The sequence below is a fragment of the Hemibagrus wyckioides genome, linkage group LG03, assembly GCF_019097595.1.
Source record: "Hemibagrus wyckioides isolate EC202008001 linkage group LG03, SWU_Hwy_1.0, whole genome shotgun sequence".
NCBI lineage: Eukaryota > Metazoa > Chordata > Actinopteri > Siluriformes > Bagridae > Hemibagrus > Hemibagrus wyckioides.
The window spans coordinates 7750146-7772645 of NC_080712.1; the positions used below are offsets into that span (position 1 = coordinate 7750146).

The following is a 22500-nucleotide window of genomic DNA, read 5'->3' on the forward strand; positions in this document are numbered from 1 at the left end:
GTGTCCTGTGTTCAGAAAGCTATTACTCTGTTCACCAACCTTTGCTCTCTGTCTCTCTGTGTTTCTCTCTCTCTGTCTGTCAGCATGTAGAGAGCTGCTGGCAGAGTTCAAGGACAGGAAGCCCAACGCGCTGGTGCAGGTGGCTGTGCTGGATGCTCACGAGCAGGGAATCATCGCGTATGCCTGCACAGAGGTGGTGGAGGTAAGACAATACACACACACACACACACACACACACTTTTCCATCACTCTCAACTAAGCAGTTTTTTATACCAAACACTGAAAAGGGTTTTCAAGTACATGCCAGATACTTAAAGCAGATTGAAAAAATATGTCTCTCTCTCTCTCTCTCTCTCTGTGTGTGTGTGTTGAATATTTTATGAGTGTGTGTGTGTTTGGGGCTGTCTGTGTGTGTATGTTGGTGTGCGTGGCTGTTTTTGTGAGAGTATGTGTGAGAGAGAGAATGTGTGTGTGAGATTGTAGGTACATGTGAGAGTGAGAGTGAGTGTGTGTGTTGGTTTGTAAAAGTTTGTGTGAGTTGGTGAGATTGTGTGTACATGTGTGAGAGTGTGTGTTTGTAAGTTTGTGAGTGTGTGTGTTTGCGAGATTGTGTTTAAGATTGTGTGTACATGTGTGAGAGTGTGTATGAGAGAGTGTGTGTGTGAGTTTGTACGATTGTGTGTACGTGTGAGAGTGTGTATGAGGGTGTGTGTGTGAGTTTGTGAGATTGTGTGTACATGAGTGAGAGAGAGAGAGTTTTGTGAGTGTGTGTGTGAGTTTGTAAGATTGTGTGTGAGCATATGTGAGAGAGAGTGCTTGTGAAAGTGTGTGTGTGTGTGTGTGTGTGAGAGATTGTGTGAGTGTGTATGTTTGAGTGTGTGTGTGTGTGTGCATGTGTGAGTGTGTGTGAGAGATTGTGTGAGTGTGTATGTTTGTGTGTGTGTGTGTGTGCATGTGTGAGTGTGTGTGAGAGATTGTGTGAGTGTGTATGTTTGAGAGTGTGTGTGTATTTGTAAGTTTGTAAGATTGCGTGTGAGCATATGTGAGAGAGAGTGCTTGTGAAAGTGTGTGTGTGTGTTTGAGAGATTGTGTGAGTGTGTATGTTTGAGTGTGTGTGTGTGTATGTGTGTGTGTGCATGTGTGAGTGTGTGTGAGAGATTGTGTGAGTGTGTATGTTTGAGTGTGTGTGTGTGTGAGAGATTGTGTGAGTGTGTATGTTTGAGTGTGTGTGTGTGTGTGTGCATGTGTGAGTGTGTGTGAGAGATTGTGTGAGTGTGTATGTTTGAGTGTGTGTGTGTGTGTGTGTGTGCATGTGTGAGTGTGTGTGAGAGATTGTGTGAGTGTGTATGTTTGAGTGTGTGTGTTTGAGAGTGTGTGTGTGTATTTGTAAGTTTGTAAGATTGCGTGTGAGCATATGCGTGTGTGTGTGTGTGTGAGAGAGAGAGAGAGAGAGAGAGAGAGAGTTTGTGAGAGAGTGTGTGTGTGCATGTGTGTGTTTGAGAGAGTAAGAAAATCCAGGGAGATTGTTTTCAGGCTCTGTATCCTTTCTCATTGTTCTTGTAGGTTTTCTGATAAGAAGGCTAAGTTGTTTAAACAAAGTATTGTGCTGCACCTACATCACAATCTACTCTTTCTGAATCTCACCACACACACACACACACACACACATGAGCGTCGGAGGCACATCTGGCTGACAGTAGAGCTTTCTTTCACTAGCTGGATGAATTAGCGTGCAGAGACGTGCAGAATTAGGACCATGTGGGTATTAATGAAACAGAGTGGAATAAAGTAGAGTGTAAAATGATCCCACTGTCGAACTCTGTAAAGCAGCAGCAGCCACTACGGGGTTAAACCCAGCAGAAATACAGATGCTGCTCAGACTTGATTCATATTATAATTCAGAGCATTCTGTTCTACTGATGCAGCACGGAGCACCACAGCTCAGAAACTCTTCACTAATGACCTCATTACTTTTTTTTGAAGGACTTTTTGTCTTCGCTGTCCTGAGAACAAACTAGGAAAAAATATACAGCTAGAAGGTGGTCATTTTTTGGATGATGGACAGGGGTGTATTGGTTTTTCAGAGGGTGGGGGTGGGAGGGCACAAACATACCATATAAAGAATAAATCATTTGGGTACATGCAGTTATTGGAAAATAATAAAAATAAATTATATTTTAATAATATATTAAAATTATATATATTATTAAATATATTTAGTATTTATTATTTTAATAATACATTTTATTTATTTATTTATTTATTTATTTATTTATTTATTTATTTATTTATTGGATTTGTTTATCATCCTGTAGTAAGCCTTGTGTATTTTTTCCCCTTATAGTGCATCAGTGTGAATTTTTAATTTTATTTTTTATTCCTTAAACTATACACTTTTTGTCCATTTTCAGTTACATTTAATCTTGGGGAATATCTGAGATATAAGTTATCACATCAGTCATGTTATAACAGCTATAAACACTCATCTTTTTCTGTCATAAGACAAGTTAATAAGACAATAAAAGATGCTGCTTGTCGCAACAAACTCAACAAACTCCTCCGTCCTATAGTGGACAACTTGAGGGTTTCGGCTTTACCTCTGACTTTCTATTTATTTTTTTACATTTTTTTATGAAGTGCTGATACTGGAGACTCCTTCCAAAAACATGTTCCACAAACCTGTCCTTACAGAAAAGCTCGCATATACCTAACAAATATCTGTTAGAACTGTTTAAAGCCTCGGTTTAAACCCAGGATTTGTCTTCCAGCTGCCCTACAGCCACAGCCGCTGTCACAGGAAACGAATCCACACCTTCAGCCGAGTCGGACGCGATGAGTTCAGCAGCTCTGTGGTAGAAAAACAAATAAAACACCTCAGTTCGGCTGCAGCAGGGTTTCTGTCCTCAGTCATATTTCTTGGCAACAGCTGGGCATGCCCTTTGCCCTGTTAGGATACACACACACATACACAGTTTCATAGAAGTATCCCACACCCCCAATCCCACCTCACTCTGATTTTCTCCCTCCCTTCGTCCCTCCTTTCTCTTCCTCCCCTCTTCCACCACATGGGCTGACTGTCCCTCATGAGTGCACAAAGAAAACTCTATTCCCCTCTAAATGAGATTTGCCAGAGGAAAGAGAGAGAGAGAGAGAGAGAGAGAGAGCGCTGCTCTTATGTCTACTCAGACTGCAGCTTAGCTGTATGTGAGTGTGTATGTGTGTGTGTGTGCAGTGGGAACTCCTGATAAACGCTAATGCTAAATTGGGCATCCACTAAGCATTCTGCAGCTATAAAGCATTGATTGGCTCTTTTATCCTCACATAGCGTGTTAGTATTTTAGCACAACATATGGAGAGAGTTTAAGGGTTTAAGGACAAGCTGGACTCTGGACTGAGTGGCCAGTGGACATGGCCTGGTGTTTTGGAAGGTCTAAGAGGAGGGTAGGTGAACTTCACATGCTTTAATATATCTATTTGCACTTCCTTCTGTTTTTTCATTCAGTTTCGTCCCCTGTCACAGACTTCCTCGTTGTTTTGATGAAGATCCTAAACTTTATATATATATATATATATCTTTGGCTGCAATTTTATAATCCTCATACTACTCAGTACTAGCACTAAGCTTAAAAGTTTTGGCTCTGAATCACTCAAATATTTCAGCGATGCACTGATTCAGTAATAATAAAAGGACTGCCATTTTTTTCCCCCTTTATGTTATTTCATTTCCTTACAAATGTTTGACACTTCTCTTCATTATAAAATTCCATCTCATTATTTAACGGTATAATTATATTTAAAGACTTCCTATAAGCAGAATGAATCAAGACGCCTTCGGAGATTAATTTTATATTAAATTTGAATCATGTTCCTGTGTATGGGAGGTTAATTATTGCTCTGCTTGATCTTTAATAGCTCTGTAATCCATTCAGGGAAGGTGAGTGGGTTACTTGTGTTTTCTTTTTTAGTTCGTACTCAGAGAGAGAGGTGAGATTTTCGGCAAGAGACGTGCGAGTTTTCGGCGTTCTCCAGCGGCTGTCGGTAGGCAAGAGGCAGAGCTTTGCCTTACGTTAGCGCTCAGGAAGGAATGTGGCTGCAGCTGCTGTCTAACTTATAGCCTGGAAGCATGTGTGTGTGTGTGTGGGTTTGTGTGTGTGTGTGTGTGTGTGAGAGAGAGAGAGAGAGAGAGAGAGAGAGAGAGATCATTGCCATTTGTTGGCTTTCTCACCAGGGGTCTGGTCGTAGCAGCTGGGTCTTGTTTTTGAACCTTAGCTACACTGAGTGGTTGATGACAGTCTTACGTTTCTCATCACACTCTCTGTAGCTTGCAGGCTTCGTTCATGATTCATCAGAAGAAACGAGCGTGGAGATCTTCTGTAAGCCTGAAACATTCTATCTATCGCACTGGTGGACTGGTTGAGAACGAGTCATAATATCTGATGATGCTAGCTTTGTTGTCGCTAAATAAAACCGAGACAAAGATGTTGGAGGTTTCTGTCTCATGTGTGATGTGTGTTGACTTCTGTTACGTTCTCGCTTGATTACGAGAATGTAGTCTTGCCACAGTGCTACTCAGATAGCATCCTCAGATAACGAAAAAAATCTGGCGGGAAATGGTGTAGTGGTGTCTCAAGTGCTTAAGCATCTGGGTTCTTTCATACACTGAATTAACAGAGTTATACAGCTCATGCATGGAGTTAATGGTAGGAACTACTGTACTAGAGAAATGGTTCTTTGGTTGTCCCTCTTAAAGTTCTTATATAAAACACACACTTTTGGAAAGCTAACTATCCAGAGAATCTGTCTTGGCAGATTCTCAAAGTGTTTTGCATCCTAGTAGTGTAAATAATCGGCAGTGGAAGTGGTTCAGGCTCTGGGTTGTTCATCAGAAGGTTTGGGTTCAAGTCCTATCACTGCCAAGCTGCCACTGTCAGGCCCCTGAGCATGGCTCTTAACCCTCCTTGTATCATATCTGCCCCTGTGCTCTGACCCCAACTTCCTCAGCTGGGATATGTGAAAAAACAGATCCGCTGTAATGTATATGTGGCAATAATAAAGGCTTTTATCCAGCATGCAACGTTCTTTATAGATGTTGTTACCTACATCTCGAGTGCTGACATTCCCATCCTTACCCACTTCTCTGTAAATAACAACTCAGCAGTTTTTTTAGCAGCTTGTGGTCTGTTTGGACTTTCGTGCTGTAAAGAGGGATTTTCCAAACTGCCATGTTCACCCCACTCACCCCCAATCAACCCAGAAACAGAGTACAATTAGCCAAAGCTTTACAGGTCCAGTTCACCGAATAGCAATTAAGTTAAACTATTAAGTAAATATCTTAATAAATACAGTAATAAGTTGATACATAAGTAATTCATGTAATAGCTTTACATAAGTAAGTCACTGAGCAAGGAAGGAAGGAAGGAAAGACATGTGAGGAAGGAAGCAATTTGGTCAATAAGGAAGTTAATTCATGAATATGGATGAAAGGTAGTAAAAATTACATCAACAATAAAGTTATTTAGTAAATCAGCAAAGAAGGAAGCAGTGAAATAAGGATGGAAGGAAGGAATAAATAAGAGAGAGAGAGAGAGAGAGAGAGAGAAAGAAAGAAAGAAAGAAAGAAAGAAAGAAAGAAAGAAAGAAAGAAAGAAAGAAAGAAAGAAAGAAAGAAAGAAAGAAAGAAAGAAAGAAAGAAAGAATAAAGACAAGGAAGGAATAAAGAATTAAAGAATAAGGAAAGAATAAAGAATGAAGGAAGGAATTAAGAAGAAAAGAAAATGGAAAGGAGAAATAAAGAAGTAAGGAAAGAATGAAGCAAGGAATAAAGAAAGAAAGGACAATAAAAAAGGAAAGAATGAATACAGAAGGGATGAAAGAATAAATTATGAAAGAATAAGGAAAGAAGGAATAAAGAAAGAGAGAATAAAACTGGAAGGAATAAAGACAAGGAAAGAATAAAGAAAGAAAGATTAAAGGAAAAAGGAAGGAATTAAGACAGAAATAAGAAGGAAATAATAAAGAAAGTAGGAAAGAATAAAGAAGGAAAGAACAAGGAAAGGGGGAAGGAAGGAAGGAAGGAATAAGAAACAAAGGAAGGAATTAAGAAAGAATGGACAGACTGAAAAAGGATTAGAATTAAACAGAAAGAATAAAGATGGAAAGGAGAAAGAAGAAAATACAGAGGAGAATACATGAGCAAGTAAAGCAGCCAGGAATCAAGTCAGATAGAAGGAAAGGATAAAAAAAAATGAAATAATGGAGAAAAGACATTTACCATCAGGTGACACAACTGAAACTTAGACATCACACACACACACACACACACACTCACTCACACACACACCAGTCCGTGTTAGTTCTGAACAATACAAATTGTCAGCAAGTTATTAGCAAACTTTAGCGGCAGGCTGTGCTAATTGAGCTGTGTGCTCAGGCAGTCAGAACAAGCCGAGTGCTCAGTGCTGAGTGTGTGGAGACTCTTGTCAATGCTGCATGGCTGCTTGGCTCATAAAAAACCATGACAGCACACTTCACACACATCTGTTCTGCCAGACTGATGGAAGAAACGGAAAACCCAGGAGAAATTGTAAAATGCTCGGAAGAGTTTGCATAAGTCCCGAAATGTACTGTATCTTACATGCCACCAATGACGGCTAGTTTAACCTAAGTGTCCAGGTGTCCTCACCATGGCAACCATACCGGACTTTAAGACGCATGGAGCCACTCTTTTCAGATATCACACAACTGCTGGACGCACAAATGACCGCAGAGCTCATGGACACTCACGACGGCGTAGAGAGAAAAGCCATTTTCATTCCATCCATCCATCCATTTTTTATACCCGCTTTATTCCTAATTAGGGTCACGGGGATCTGCTGGAGCCTATCCCAGCACACATTGGCAGGGGTACACCCTGGACAGGTCACCAGTCCATCACAGGGCCACACATATAGACAGACAACCACACACACTCACTCCTATGGGCAATTTAGAATTACCAATCAACCTAATGTACATGTTTTTGGACTGTGGGAGAAAACCAGAGTAAACCCACGCAGGCACGGGGAGAACATGCAAACTCACACAGCAAGGCCCCTGTCTGTTCGAACCCAGGAGTCGAACCCAGGACCTTCTTGCTGTGAGGCAACAATGCTAACCACTGCTGCCCCCATTTTCATTCCCTATCCTGAAAAATCCCAGACAATACTCTGCAGCAAAAGATGGGATTAGTCAGAAACCAAAAGGCAGGATGGGTCAGGGTAAGAAAACTGCCCCATTCAAACCCGATGCATTGGTTCCAGTGTTGCTGTATTGGTGAGACACTGTATTAGTTGTAAGCTCAGACTCTGGCCACACAGAGGTTACATCCTGGAGCATTAAAGATCTTGATTATATATAAATATGGATAAAAATGGCATATAATTCCAACACACTCGACAAACTCCAGGATTCTGTAGGGGAAAAAAAAGGCAAGCATTTTACAACCTTCACCTTTTCTTTTTTTTTTCCAAAGCTGGATAATAGGCCTGCTTCAGATTGTTTTGGTTTTACAATCTAATTTATAGTCATATTAAAGCTGAAACTATAAACACCAGTTTTAACAAGCTGACATAAAATGTGGTGGGATATTACACTGGTCCTTAGGCTGTTTCTTCACAAGGGGAAATTGTAATGAAAGAAGAAAAAGAAAAAAAACCCTCATACACTGAATTACCAATTTATTAGGCACACCAATCTAGTACCTAATAAACTGGCAGTTCAGAGTTTATACAGCTTTTTTTCCCCTCTCATGTGTGGAGTTAATGGTAGGAACTACAAGAGAGATGTCCTTAATGGTTCTGTGGTTGTCCCTCTTAAAGTTCTATATATAAAACACACACTTTTTGGAAAGCTAAGAGCCAGTAACTATCTAGTGAATCCTTAAAGAACTTCTAAGATTATGCATAAGTAAGTTGTACAGAAGTTAGTATAGAAGATTTGCCTTCTTGGAAGTGTTTTGCATACTAGGAGTGTAAATAATTAGCAGTGGTAGATCAAGTGGTTCAGGATCTGGGTTGTTGATCAGAAGGTTAGGGGTTGAAGCTCCATCATGTCCATTTCTGCCACTGTCGGGCCCCTGAGCAAAGCCCTTAACCCTCTCTAGTGCTGCATCATGGCTGACCCTGCGCTCTGACCCCCAACTTCTATACCTGGGATATGTTTCATTCATTGCTGTACTCTCTCTCTCTTTTTCTCTCTCTCTCTCTCTCTCTCTCTCTCTCTCTCTCTCTCTCTCTCTTTTATTGGTGTTTGTGAGCTCATACTGTATATGCTGTTTGATGTTCAGACCCACAGACACAGTTGTGTAGAATGGCTTTGTTTGCTGTAGCTTATTATCTAGATTCACCTTCAGTGGAACTAAGAGGTGTTCCAGCACGACAATGCAGCTGTGTAGACAGTGAGCATGGTGTTAAGGTTGGAGTCGAGAGCACACAGTTCTAACTCTGACTCAACCCCAATGAACACCTTTGGGATGAACTGAAACACCAACTGCACCCCAGACCTCCTCACCATCCCAACATCAGTAACGCTCTTGTAGCTGAATGATCACAAATCCACATAGCCATGCTAGAAGGCCTTCCGAGAAGAGTGGAGGTTAGCATAACAGAAGAAGAGATAAATCCGGAATGAGATGTATAACAAGCACATGTGGGTGTGAAGGTCAGGTGTGTATGAACCTTTAAAGAAGAGGGGAGATGGAGCATTTCCCTGAGTGATATTCTGTGATGCAAAGAAGAGAGGAAGTTTAAAATGACACAGGGGTTATATGTTAGTTTTCACCCTCAGTGTGTGGTGTGATTGGGGACAGCTGGCTGGTGGGCGGGAATTGGCTGGTGATCAAACTGAGAGGAAAATATAAATAAATAAATAAATAAATAAATAAATAAATAAGCCAATTATTATTATTATTATTATTATTATTATTATTATTATTATTATTATTATTATTGCTACGTTCAATGACAATTGTTGAATTTTTTTATTTTATTTTATTATTTTTTTTATTTTTACATTTTTTATTTTTATTTTTTTCATTATATTTGTTTATAATTTTTTTCCAAGCTTTAACAGAAGACTTTATACAAGTAAGGTTATAACTTTTCCCCCATGATGACCCTTACCGCCGAAATAATTCACCAAACAAAATAAAATAAAATTACAAAAACAAGAACAATAATAAGAATAGACAATTTAGGAATATATCATTTATTTATTTATTTATTTATTTATTTATTTATTTATTTATTTATTTATTTATTTAAAAAACATTTTTTTATTTTATTTATTTTATTTATTTATTTTACATTTTTAGCTACATAAAACAGTTGATGTAGTTGATGATCTTCAGCACTGTAACATCTTTAGCATTAACCATCAACCAAACAAATAAATCAATTATTAAATTGCCAATTATTAAATTGCCGGATCTTATCTACAGGTCATGACTCCATGTTGGTCTGCTGACTAAACTTTCTGAACCGTGACCTAAAATGAGATAATGAATGAATGAATGAATAAATGAATAAATAAATAAATAAATAAATAAATAAATAAATAAATAAATCCAAAGCTAGCTTGTGATTAAATAAACACTTTTCTTCTGCCTCACACTTTATTTTTTTCAGGGAGAATTTACCAAAATCTATTTATTTTTTTTTTGTTTCTCCACGTCTCTGGCTCTGTGCAAGTTCAACCCTCGTTAGTGTTCTGTCCGTCTTTTTCTGCCTTTTCTTTTTGACCTTTCTTCAGTGTTGTTTTCGGAGTTGTTTTCGAAATGAAGCACGTCAGCAAAAACGGGCAAACCATAAACCTTTAATGAAATCATACAAATAAATGAAAATTCCGTCTCAGCCAAATTAGGAGGACAAGAGGACATGGGTCAATTACAGTTTCAATGGGTGTGTGGTGATAAATTAGTGAACTCAAATGCAGGAAGGAGAGAGAGAGAGAGAGAGCTAGAGAGAGAGAAAAGGAGAGAGAGAGAGAAGAGGAGAGAGAGAGAGATCTGTGTGAGCCAAGCAGTGAGTCAAACAGCTAATATTTGTCTCGCCTTGAAAGAAATGTGTAAGCAGTGTGGTGTGTTGGTGGTGACTGGAGAGTAAATGATGTTCTGTGTGGAGGCTGAGTTGAAGTGTGTCTGTGTGTTGTACAATCATTCAGAGAAGATTAATTTAAAAAAACATTTTACATGTCGTAAACTTTCACAGAGCCTGAATTAAGGTGTGTGTGTGTGTGTAGACATTGACACAGCAAAGCCTTGTTAAAATGGAAACTCTTACACAGTAAGTACAGTATGGGAATGGCACGAAGAGAAATCATGTTTATGGACATTTATGGCAGTGTGTGTGTGTGTGTGTGTGTGTAGAAAGAGAGGTATTCAGCTCTCTTAATCTGCTGGATTTAGGGGAAAATCCCGTTCTAAAAATGTCTCTGAGAGGAGACGAGCCATGGGATTTGACGTCATATGCTCACTACTTTGCAAATAAAATAAAATAAAATAAATGAGTAAATGCTGAGTGTGTGTGTGTGTGTGTGTGTTTATCCTGTGTTTAAACTCTATGGAAATGTGTAAATGTGTGCTTCATCATGCATGTGTGTTTAGAACAAGTTGGACGCTTTGGGACGTCTCTAAGTTGTTCCTCCACCCCTGTGCCTTCCTACCGACAACAACACACACACACACACACACACAAACACACACACACAGAAACTCAGCTCAGCATTTTTTCTTTTTTTTTAAATGTACTCCAGCCATTAGTGGTGAGGAGGGTCCATTAAGCAGACTCCAGAGCTGTAGAGCAGATTCCCTGCTGCACAGTAAACAGCAGCCCAGCAGAAAACGAAGACCGCCTCACTGATCACTTTGATTGTGGACGTTTTATCTGAACTGTCCACTCATCCATCATCCTTCCGTGTGTCCGCTCTGTCTGCTGCAGGCATGCTGGTGAGTGTGGCATGACATTAGCATTGGCGTCGGTTTTGTAGAGGCGATGGCACCACACCGCAGGCACTCGGGGTGTTTAGTGAAAGAGTAAAGAGTTTTAACCCATTTCTGACCCATTTCTGAGGATTTGTGGGTTGTTAAGAAAGAATATTAGAGATGTGGGGTGGGTGTTTTATTTAAGGGGTGTTTTATAAAGCCTGGGTTTATGTAATATATATATATAAAATTTAAAGGCAAAACATTTTAAAATACTATTTTCAATTATTTTAACACAATTCTAAGTAACGTACAATTTTTATTCTTTTCTCAATTTTTGTTGTCATTAAGACTTGTTTTATAAGAGCTAGTATTTTAGACTATAAAGTGAACAGGTGTAGTGAATATGAGTAACTGAGACTTGGACCTTTGTTCAAGCTGTGTTGGTCAGAGCTTTAAGAAAAAGATTCCTGAGTAAAGATGAGTTTTTAAAAGGATATTTATTTTAGGCAGATTCTCTTCTCCACCTTTATTTGAGTCAACTGAGGGTTAAGGGCCTTGCTCAGGGGCCCAGGTGTAGCAGCCTGGCAGTGATGGGATTCGAACACACAGTCTTCTGCTCTGTAATCCAACATTTTACCCACATGTAGCTACTGAAACTGAAAGATATACAGAATAACAGTTGAAAATGAGCTAATTAGAATTATTTTCTTAATATAGTAGGCTGTAATCTTCAGTAGGCTTTGAAAAGCAGAATATTTTTCATGAACAGAAAAAAGTAAAATGAAGTTGTTTGACTATCTGTGACTTGCATTTTCTCGTTCTAATTAGTTATGTTTGCAATCTTGTGCTGTGTCTTTCCCTTCCTTTTTCTCCTCCACTGATGCCGGTTTCCTGCTTCTGCCTTCAGTCTGTCGATTTCTTCCGCAATCTCCTCAAAACACTGAAAGAGTGATACTCTGCAAAGAATAAGACGTGGGCAACATCAATAAACGGATAACTAAATAGATAGACTGTGCAGTTATCGATCCTGGCTTGACTAATTGCAGATCTGCTTTTGTTCGTGAACAGAGTTTCAGAGCGTTATCACACCCAAGATGGGAGATTTTTCACGTAAATGGCTTGCTGTGTGTGTGTAGTGTAGTGTAGTGTAGTGTAGTGTTTACTGGATGTTTAGGTGTGTGTGTTTGTGGGATGGGTTTATATGTGTAATTGCAGCTCATTATCCCTCTTCACTCAATCTCTCAAGGATCTTGTTCCTGACACACCCCTCAGAGTGAGGAAGTGCCAGAATAAATGCTTCGTTCCCCTGAGAACAGGGTCCCAGAGTGGTCAGAATGTACCATGTTTGCCCACATCAGAGGAGCATGGCATTCTGGGAAACTGATCTGAAGCCAGCTCTCAGAGCTTCTGAGGTCTCGAAGTATAAACAGATGCTGTTTGAGCTGGAGTGGATTCTGGTTTAGCACAGTAGGGTGTCTTTCTTTTTTCACCCCGAGTCCTGGTCTAGATAAATGCTCGCAAAGTTCTCATGTAGCTATTCATGCTTGTCTATCTCCATTACACTGTAGTCAGATTGTAGCCATGTCCCCCCCCCCAACCCCCTGAGGCCTTCCTGCAAATGAACTCTCTTCTCTCGCTCTGGAGCCGAATGGAGATCGAGCTCCTGTCTGTGTAGCGAACTGTGCACAGCTGTTAGCTCACTCAGCAGCCCCTAAGTTTCCGAGACCCTTTCTCTAAAAAACTCCATGTTGTCTTTTCTCTCCTGGCAGGGAACAAGAGATCCTGTGTTCCTGACTGGTGTGAGCTTGTCGCCCGATTGGCCCGTCTACGAGGACAGCCTCATCAAGCTCAGCGTCTATGATGTGAAGGACAAGCACCACCAGATGGTAAGTAGCACCAGAGCCATTTTATTTTTTTTGTGTGTGCTCATTCTGAGCCAGATCCCCTTCAGTGAATCTGCGCAGAGGAAATGAAAAGAGTTTTTCAATTGCATTAATGTACTTTTCTTTCTTTTATAATATGACAAGCATGTTCCGCTCTTTAAATACCCTTCACACAGATTTAAGTGACTGTGTTTTATAGTTCCGGGCTCAGAAAATCCTGGGAGTTAAAAAGAAACATATATATGATTATGATCCTGTTGTGAATCTGGGATTTTTTCTTTTTTGTGAGCAGTGAAAAAATGTTCCATCCTTCACAAGTAACCCACAATATAAAGCATGCATGACCCCTAGCTTGTAGCTAGAGAAATGAAAGAGAATGAGGCAGAGCCCATATATATATATATATATGTATTCTGTCTTCTGTATCAGACCCAGGTCTGTTTTAGTGAAGAAAACCCAAAATCAACCTTTTATTATGTAATATATTGCATGATTTATCATCATCAATTACTATTTTGGGTGGTTAACGTGCCATGAAATTAAATTTCACCACCTGATTTCCTGACTTTCCCAAAAATCCACTTCCATCCTTTGTCTTCGATATCTTGTCCTCCATTTTTCTGATGCTGTCTCTAACATAATCATATTACGGATCGAATCCTGGGATGTGTAGGTAGACAGTCTTTACGATTGCAGCAACAAAATATATCCGCTAGTGTACTGTATGCGAGCTGTAAAAGATGCTCTATTAAATTCATCATGTTCTAAGAGGATCAGGATTGTCACGGCAAATCGGCATGCTCTCGACGGGACGGTTTTACATGCTTGTTTGCTTGTTCGTTTTAATTAACCTCGGGAACAGTCGGAACGAAGCTGCATTAAGCACAGGGTCCGTGTCCGACGTAGCGACGTTTTAATTAAATTGCTGCTCTTAAGGTCGTCCTTCTGAACAAACACATTCCTCAGTGATGCCACACATCAGGTTCATTTGCTTTTATTTATGTCTTGAGGGAAGGCCTCTGTTGCTACAGTATCACAAACTATCTCCTTTTCCTAATTGGATCTTTAATTACAGCTCCACCTATCACCGCTATCCGATGGGCTACACGGTGGCTTTTTAAATAGCTTTATGGTCATTAAGTTCAGTACAGGAGATATCAGAGATGCAAGCCGTAATTAGATGGACGGTGTTAATAGACGCTGTTCTGCTCCATTCAGACCCAATGGTCCAGCGTGCACAAGCACCAAGCTCGGCTTGATATCCGGCTAGCACTAATGTAAGAGCGACGCTGGAGCGCTCCCTCCTGCTCTCTGGAAAGCGTAACCTTGTTTGGCCTCTGCAGTGCATGTCTAATGAACACGAGTTTGTTATTAATGTCTCATTTCAGAGACTGACAGTGCAGCCATGCTTTCCAATCCTTATGCCATGTACGGCGCTACTAACAACAGAACTGACGAATATATTAAGACTTTATTATGATACCATCAGCCCTCGCAGGCACGTTCATTAAGGAGATTCTGTCTAGTTTCTTTATTAAGTCTTACTATAAGGTAAATATGTGTATCTGAATACACAGTATAATGGGCACAACCCTGGATTTTAAGGTTCGATTATACTTCCCCTACACCTGGGAAGACGTATTCTTGGTGGTCCAGTGCCGTGATCCTGCGCTCTGCAATGGCTCAGGTTCAATTCCCAGGGAGTTAACTCTCAGTGCTGGTCACAAGCCTGTATAAAATGGGAGGGTTACATTACGAAGGATTTAAAAATGTAAATAAAAACCTAATCAACTACATGGTAGCTGTGGTAACCCCAAACAGAGCACAGATTATGACATTTACATTTCTGGCAATTGGCAGATGCCCGTTTCCAGAGCAACTTATCTCATTTTATACAACTGAGTATTAAAAGCCTTGCTCAGGGGTCCAGCAAGTGGTAGCTTGAAGGACCAGGGATTTGAACACACAACCTTCCAATCAGTAGTCTAACACCTTAACCACTAAGCTAAGACAACCACCTAAACCCGCCTGACCTCTCACACACACTTGTTCAGGAAAAAGGCACAAACGAACTCCTAGGGATGAACCAAATTTTATCCAAAAGGTAAAAGGAGCATTTACCTCACCTTCAACCTTCCAATAGGCCAACATCTTAACCACTAAGCTACCACACCAACACCCCCACTACCACCACCACCTTGGTACGACCCCAGTGTCAAGTGTTTGTACCTTTTTTTCTTTTCTGGAGCCTGAGCACCAGTCAGGCTGCAAATAATCAAACCATCTACCTCCATTTCTACACTTTTTACACAGACGGACAGGTTCATTTACAGTCATGTTGTGAATTTTATCCAGTTGTACCCAGATAATTGGGGAAACATGCAAAGGATCCCACAGGAACATGAGCCTGGAGCTGGAGCAGGTCACCAGTTTCTGCATGATTTCATTATTGTGAGTTTGTCTGCATTTTTGATGGGGGGGGCATAGAGTACAGATAACAGTTCTAGCTGAAGGGGCTTGTTGTTTCTTCTTTTGAATAACAGCTAATGAGTCAAGAAAAACTTCTTGAAACAAATCTGGCTTAGCGTCTTGTTATTTAATGCTAGGATCATCACTATGGATGAAATGCAGAATGGAGGATGAGAGTGAACCTAGATTCTAGTCAAGTGATGTCTGTTCTCGTTGGTTTTGTGTGTGCCGTAGATGCTCTGGACTTTATTATATTTCAAAATGAATAGGCTCAGCAGGGGAGTGTTTCAGCCTCACAGCTCCGGCTTGCCTGCTCCAAGCCTGAGCTCTGGTTACTCTGCGTGCTGAGATTCACACTTCCTCGTGGGGGTTTCCTCCTGGGTCTCTAATTATTCCCAAAAATTAAGTCTAAATTTCTCATCAGTAAACGAGCATGTGAATGAATGTGCATGATGCCTTGGGATGATCTCAGCTCCTTGTCCAGGATGTGTTTCCATCTATCACCCAGCACCTTCTAGGATAGTCTCCGGATCCACCAGCAGAATGAATTGATTTCTGAGGAAGTATAAATGAATGAAAACGTAATCTAAAGAGAAATCTGCACTATAACAGCCAGATGTGGTGGGGGAAATCCAAAGCAAAAAGACGGATTTGATCTTCCATAACATGCAGCATGGACACTAAGACTGTGTCTAAGCCACATTTTCTATGCTGCGTGCTGAATGTCGTTGTACACTGCATCTCTCGGGATGCCTTCACACAAGATATTTGATAGAAACATCAAATAAGAAGGCTCCATATGGATCTCTAGCTGTTTCATTCACAGTGGTTGTAGCAGCATTATTCTCCCTTCCCCGTGTGCTCCAGCAGATATGATGAGTTTACTGAACGCTTTGTTTCTGAGCCTTTAAGTGCCATCAGCTGGGATGTGTTTGCTTGATCCTGCTTTCTGGATCAGAAGGCTACGTGAGAAGGCAAAACAGTATGTGTTATGAGAGAGTTATATTTTTAAAGCCGTTTTTCCCCAAACCTGAACACCCACAGGCTCACATGGCTTTTTTAGGATGATGACTATATTACTAGCACAGCGAGTGACCTGAAAAATAGTCACCATACCAAACTTTATACCCTGCATTTGTCTGACAGAAGACAAAAGAAGGTTTTCTTTTTTAATATATAACTTTTTCTATCCTGTGTTTCGACATCCCAAGCAGAGCCTTTGCACTTCATGTTTCATCTGAGCACCATTTCCTTCTCGCCTGCAGCTCCGGCACTAAGCATAGCGAACTCGCATGAATAAGTGAGCCTGCAGAGTCCGCATGAATAAGTGAGCAGGAAGAACAAGAGAGAATAAGAAGGAGGCTGAAGGCAGTGTTCGAGAAGATTGTGACAGGAGTCTGATTGTAAAGAGAGGGCTTCTGGATGCCTTGGGATGTGCTGGGGGGGGCAGGGGTGGTTGGAGGGTTTGGATGAGGGGCTGCATGTTCGACCGTTCTGGTCAGCAGTTTCTCAGGGTGGAGAAACGGTGCATCATGGGAAATGATCTTGCACGCTTCCTGTTATTGCTGACCTTTCAAAATTTACTCAGGGGATTTCACCTCATCTCTGTGGGGATCAAAAGACTTTGAGGCGACACTGTAAACATCTGCATAGGTGTGTGTGTGTGTGTGTGTATTCCTGTTCGTAGAACCACCGAAAAGCCTTTGTTTTGTTTTCTTCCAGGTTCAATTAGGAAATTAGCTCCTGGCCCAGTGCAAAGGCATAAAACACTTAACAGGGCTATATATTACTTGAAATTAGATTGGGGAATGCAAAAGAGATGAGGAAAGAAAGAAAGAAAGAGAATTAAAAAGAGAAGAAGAAAGGCATGTGGTGAATGCTGATAAGATTTCTCATCCTTTTAGTGTTCATTTACCTCCCATAGGGAGCCGTTAAAACGTCAAGACTATTATCGGCCATGCAACTTGTTGTCAGTAGAAAGCAATTATCCACTGTCCGCTGCTTTAATGAATGTGTCACGGCTGCCCGTGGAACGGTATCATGGGTAATCATACAGTAATTTCTCTTGTCTCGGAGTGTGACTGAGCTGTTTTAGAACTGTGTACTCCTGGCCTCACGCTGCGCTTATTTCTGATGCACCGGCGGTGCGCCGCTCGTACGAGCCAGAACCAAAGCCAGCGCACATTTGGCCATTGTGGAGATAGAGGAAGACAAATGTGCTCAGATACACACTCAAGAGCACCAAGAGTGCTTTTTAACTGCCTTCAATCAAAGTCAACATGATTTCAGGCCCGCAGATTTGTCATTTGCACGACTCACTCAGTTATGTTCAAGGTTATTATTGGAGGTAGTTTTCAGACTATTTTACTTTGTTATATATAAAAAAATAAATCCATCTGAAGTCCCTTTGTGTGTTTTAAAATGCATTGATTTGTCATAAGCTTGCCCACTGATGCTGCCTTCATATGGATTCTCGGCTAGTTTAAGTTAGAAATGCTGTTTAAATTGTTAACATTAGCGAATGTTTGAGGAGGAACCGGAAAAATTCCCAGACGTCGAGTGTGGTATGCAGGTTTTGTTAGGATATGATTCCAGCCTGGGGAGTGACATCGTACCTTGTGAATGTGTGGTATTTTTGTCTAAGGTCATGCACAAGGATTTGCTGTGTTTTTTCTTCTTCTTTCAATCATAATATCAGTTAAAGAGCAAAGAATTTGTATGAATTTTTGATTGTTTTTTTTTTGTTGTTGTTCTCTTCATAGAGCATTTGTTCCCCACTGGATGGACAATTAGTAAATGGATTTAGTCAAGTCCAGTAATATCAAAATCATTGTTATTTGCAATGTGACCTGATCAGTTTTCTGGTTTTGGACATGCAGCAGGATTCAGTGTCCTTGAAAAGCTTGCTCTAGCCCACAAGTGTCCAATCTTATCGACAAAGGCCCGGTGTGAGTGCAGGTTCTCATTCCAGTCAAGCACCTGATTTTACCTGTTTAATCAATTAATTAACTAATTAACTAATTAAACCTGTTTGATCTTGCCTTTACTAGAGTCAGGTGTGGCTTTTGTTTGGATGGAATGAAAACCTGTAGCCACACCAACGCTATCTGGTTCATGTATCAAATACCACACACATACAGGACTCCACCCAGGATACTGATTCACTAGACTGTACACAATACATGCAAATCTCTCTAATCTATATAATATAATCACTGCTTAGAAATAGGATAGGAAGCCTTTACCTAATGTCTTTGGAAATGCCACATGTTCCAATGACAGTAAAGATATTCTATTCTATTCTATTCTATTCTATTCTATTCTATTCTATTCTATTCTATTCTATTCTATTCGCCATACATACATTACAGCACAGTGGAATTCTTTTCTTCACGTATCCCAGCCAAGGAAGTTGGGGTCAGAGCACATGGGCAGCTATGATACAGCATCTCTTAAAAGAGCCTTGCTTAATTGCCCAACAGTGGAGTTTGGTAATGTTGTGGCTTGAACCCCAATCTGCCGATCAACAATTCAGAGCCTTAACCATTTGAACCTCCACAGCCCCTAAGGGAAGGTAAGATAAGGAATAATGGCATGCTGATAGAGGAAAATAATCAACGACCAGGTAATGTGAGACGATGGGGAGTTAATGATACCACATCACTGATTATCATCTGATTTATTCCTCTTGATCAACAAGAAATTGTTTTATTTGCAATTAGTTGTTATAGTAATGGGGCAGTGGTGGCTCAGATGGTTAAGGCTCTGGGTTGTTGATCAGAAGATCAGGATACAAGCACCAGCACTGCCAAGCTGCCACCTTTGGACCCCCAACCATTCCTGCACCCTGACCCCAACCTCCTCAACTGGGATAATGAAGAAAGAATTCCACTGTGCTGTAATGTATGTTTAGTGATCATATAAAGTATTTAAGCCTTCTTCTTCTGCAGTAGCAAAAAGACAAGGTCATGAGCAGGAAGTGGTAGCTCGGAGGTTAAGATGTTGGACTACTGATTGAAAGATCATGACTTCAAATCCCTAAGCCTCAGAGGTTCAGTTGTAGCCTAGTAGTTCTGTCCAATATTCAGCTGTCAGGTTTCTCAGGTGAGTCTCAGCTCACTGTAGCCTCAGATTCCTGTTCTTGGCTAGACGGGAGTGGAATCTGATCTGCTTTTCTTCTGCTGTGTATAGGATTGAGATACTTTCCTGCTTGCTCCACACTTGTAAACAGTGGTTATTTGATGTACATTTTATCAGCTTGGCCATTTTCTTTTGACCTTTCTCATGGACACAGCTTTTCCACCCGCAGAACTGTAACTGTAGAGACTGCTGTGTTAGGAGATCAGCAGTTAGATAAATAATAGTCAACTCCGCACCAACATTCGAGTCACTTATTCTAATGTTTGACATGTATCTGCATGCTTTTCTGCACTGCGCTTCTGCAACGATTGATCGATTGATGTGATTGGCTGATCACATCAGTGCATGAATGAGCAGGTGCCCGAATCCAGAATTGTCCATGAAAACGACTTGTAGGGAAATTCATGTGCAAATTAGGTAGTGCACTGATGTTTACGATAATTCTAGCAAGTGTAGGACAAATCATGCCATTTCAATGTGTATTCATACACATTCATACTGTTATCTCGTGCACACATTAATGCTTGCAAATGTGTTTGTCCACACACACACACAAAAATTCTGATCATTAGCGCTGCTTATATAGATTTGTTCACACAAGAGTTGCTCTGATGTACTGGCTACACACACACAGGGCCAGCAATCCCTAGCATGTAGGCTGATATGAGTTGAAATGGAGCAGTGGGAAAGGAGATCAAAGATGAGAGAGGGAGAGAGAAAGATAGAGCAGAGAGAGAGAGAGAGAGAAGAATGGAGGACAGGAGATGTAGGAGATCAAACAAAAGCTCATGCATATATATTAACAAACATAGATGGTGTGCATGATAGATAGTGGGATAGAGAGACAGAGAAAAAGAGAAAGAGATAGAGTGAGAGTGCGAGCCTCACAGCAGTAGGCCGTAGTCGGTGGCCTTCTTTATTGCATAACGCTGATTGCTGTTGCCCTAATGCTCTCCACGATAAGCAGATTAAATCTGATCTTGTATAAATGATACGGCCAACCCCCCGCCGAGATTATACAGCGCTCCCTCTCTGCCTAGCGATTGTAGACTTCTTTCTCTGACAGGAGTCTTTCTGTTAATTAGGATACAGCCTTTTCTGCACTTTCCTGCTGGAGATGTAGGAGGCTTCGGGTTCAGATCCCAGATGGATTGTGTGCTGGTGGGCTTTCAGATGATGTGTTGTCTGTGTGTAGGGATACAAAATGCCAATGCAACCCGTCTCTCCCTCCTTCCTGTGAGGTGATAGCATAATATATGTTCTTATATGATTATATATGTTTTTTTTGTTTACTATATAAATCAATGTGTAGGTCTTTCACAGTGCTAGATTTAGTACAAATCAATTTTATTTGTATTGCAATGGACATGGTCACCAAGCAGCTTTACAGACTTAAAAATAAAAAGGTTGATATTAAATATATATTCACTCCTAATGAGTAAGCTTATGGCAATGATAGCAAAGGAAAAAATATGAGGAAGAAACCTTGAGATGAACCAGACTCAAAATAGAATCCGTCTTTATCTGGGTGACACCAGAGAGCAAGAATATAAATAATTTCTTTTCTACAACTTTTACTTATTTGGTGTTTGGTTTGTTTTATTGTTTTCGATTCATATAATTAAATGAACCAAAAAAAAAAAAAAAAAAAGTCGCGCTTTTGTTCATTGGGTATAAAAAAAGTGAACACATTGTTAGCATGTTTGTGGAGAAATTCTAAAAATTTTGTGCTTACTAGATAATTAGTAGTTTCATATATCACACACAGTGTGTTCACACTCAGTCCCAATCTCAGTTCAGTATCAGTTTCTGCCTTGTGTGGCTCATCCTCAGCCTGAAACACCCTGTACGTTCAGTTCACTTCCTGTATTTGGGTTGATTCAGGATTGATTTGCTTTCCTACTGCACTTGAACTGCACTAGAGTTCGACTGGAGCGGTACCGAGAGTGTCCGAGTTAGATCGGTTGATTTATTTTGTACTTGCGCCTAAAAATATTATGACTAAAATTTCATTCTGTCCATTCAATTGTACATATAGAGATATTTTGAATAATTAGAAGATTTTGCTCCTTACAGTCAGTTTGTACCATGAAATGATAAACTGGCCTGAAATGTAAGCTAGTGTTTAGTATTTTTTCTACAAGGTCTAGTAATTTCTCTTCCTTACCTTAAAGCCTCTGATATAAATTGCTCCAGACAGGAGCATATATATATATATATATATATATATATATACATATATATATGCTCCTGTCTGGAGCAATTTATATCATTAAAAAAAAATATATATATATATATATATATATATATATATATATATATATATATATATATATAATATTTTTTTTTAATATTCTACAGCATTGCAGGCTTTCATTTATATCATTAAAAAAAAAAATATATATATATATATATATATATATTTTTTTTTTTAATGATATAAATTGCTTAAATTGTTATCTCATAATATGTCCAATTCAATGTTATAATGGTGCCATGAGTTGAATATCACCTATGTTAATAGCAGCCTGCATACACAGCCATTTAAACCGAGCATACGTTTGTGTTAGGTGGTCCATATTCAGTCTGCATGTAGTGCTCAGTATTATTCCAGTGCACCTCTTGACCCTGTGCCTCCTTCTTCCAGTGAGTCTGTCAGAATGTTAGACAAAATCCAGCTTTTTAGGATTGTTCCGTCTCTGTCTCTAAAGCTCTGACCTTCTTCATGGCCTTTCATCCTCCTGAGACATGATTACATAGCTTCGCATCAAATGCTCTCCATCTCCATAGTCCTGTGTGCTGAAAGAGCAGCTCCATGAACCTGTAGAAACTGGTTCTGTTATAGAGATAATATTATAATGATGAGAAACAGTGTGAATGAGTCATAATAAGTGATAAGTTGTTTACACGTGGTCAGATAAATTATTGTAGGGTCCAAATGTCAAATGGTGAAAATGTTTGTGTTTGTTCATTCAGTCGTTCATTCATTCATTCATTCATTCATTCATTCAGTCATTCATTCATTCATTCATTCATTCATTCATTCAT

General features: G+C 39.9%; 1 protein-coding gene across 8 annotated transcripts in view; it reads left to right on the plus strand.

Moving 5' to 3' along the window:
* Positions 1–22500, plus strand: part of inpp4b (inositol polyphosphate-4-phosphatase type II B) — a 256046-nt gene that overhangs the window by 43415 nt on the left and 190131 nt on the right. For 6 of the 8 annotated variants that reach the window (XM_058386150.1, XM_058386137.1, XM_058386138.1 and 3 more), the window contains exons 3-4: positions 84–202; positions 12730–12846. In XM_058386150.1, coding sequence (XP_058242133.1) covers positions 84–202; positions 12730–12846 — 236 coding nt within the window. Of the gene's footprint in view, positions 1–83; positions 203–3214; positions 3442–10840; positions 10982–12729; positions 12847–22500 lie in introns of those variants that run through there. The other 2 variants (XM_058386142.1, XM_058386143.1) reach the window with 2 other exon arrangements.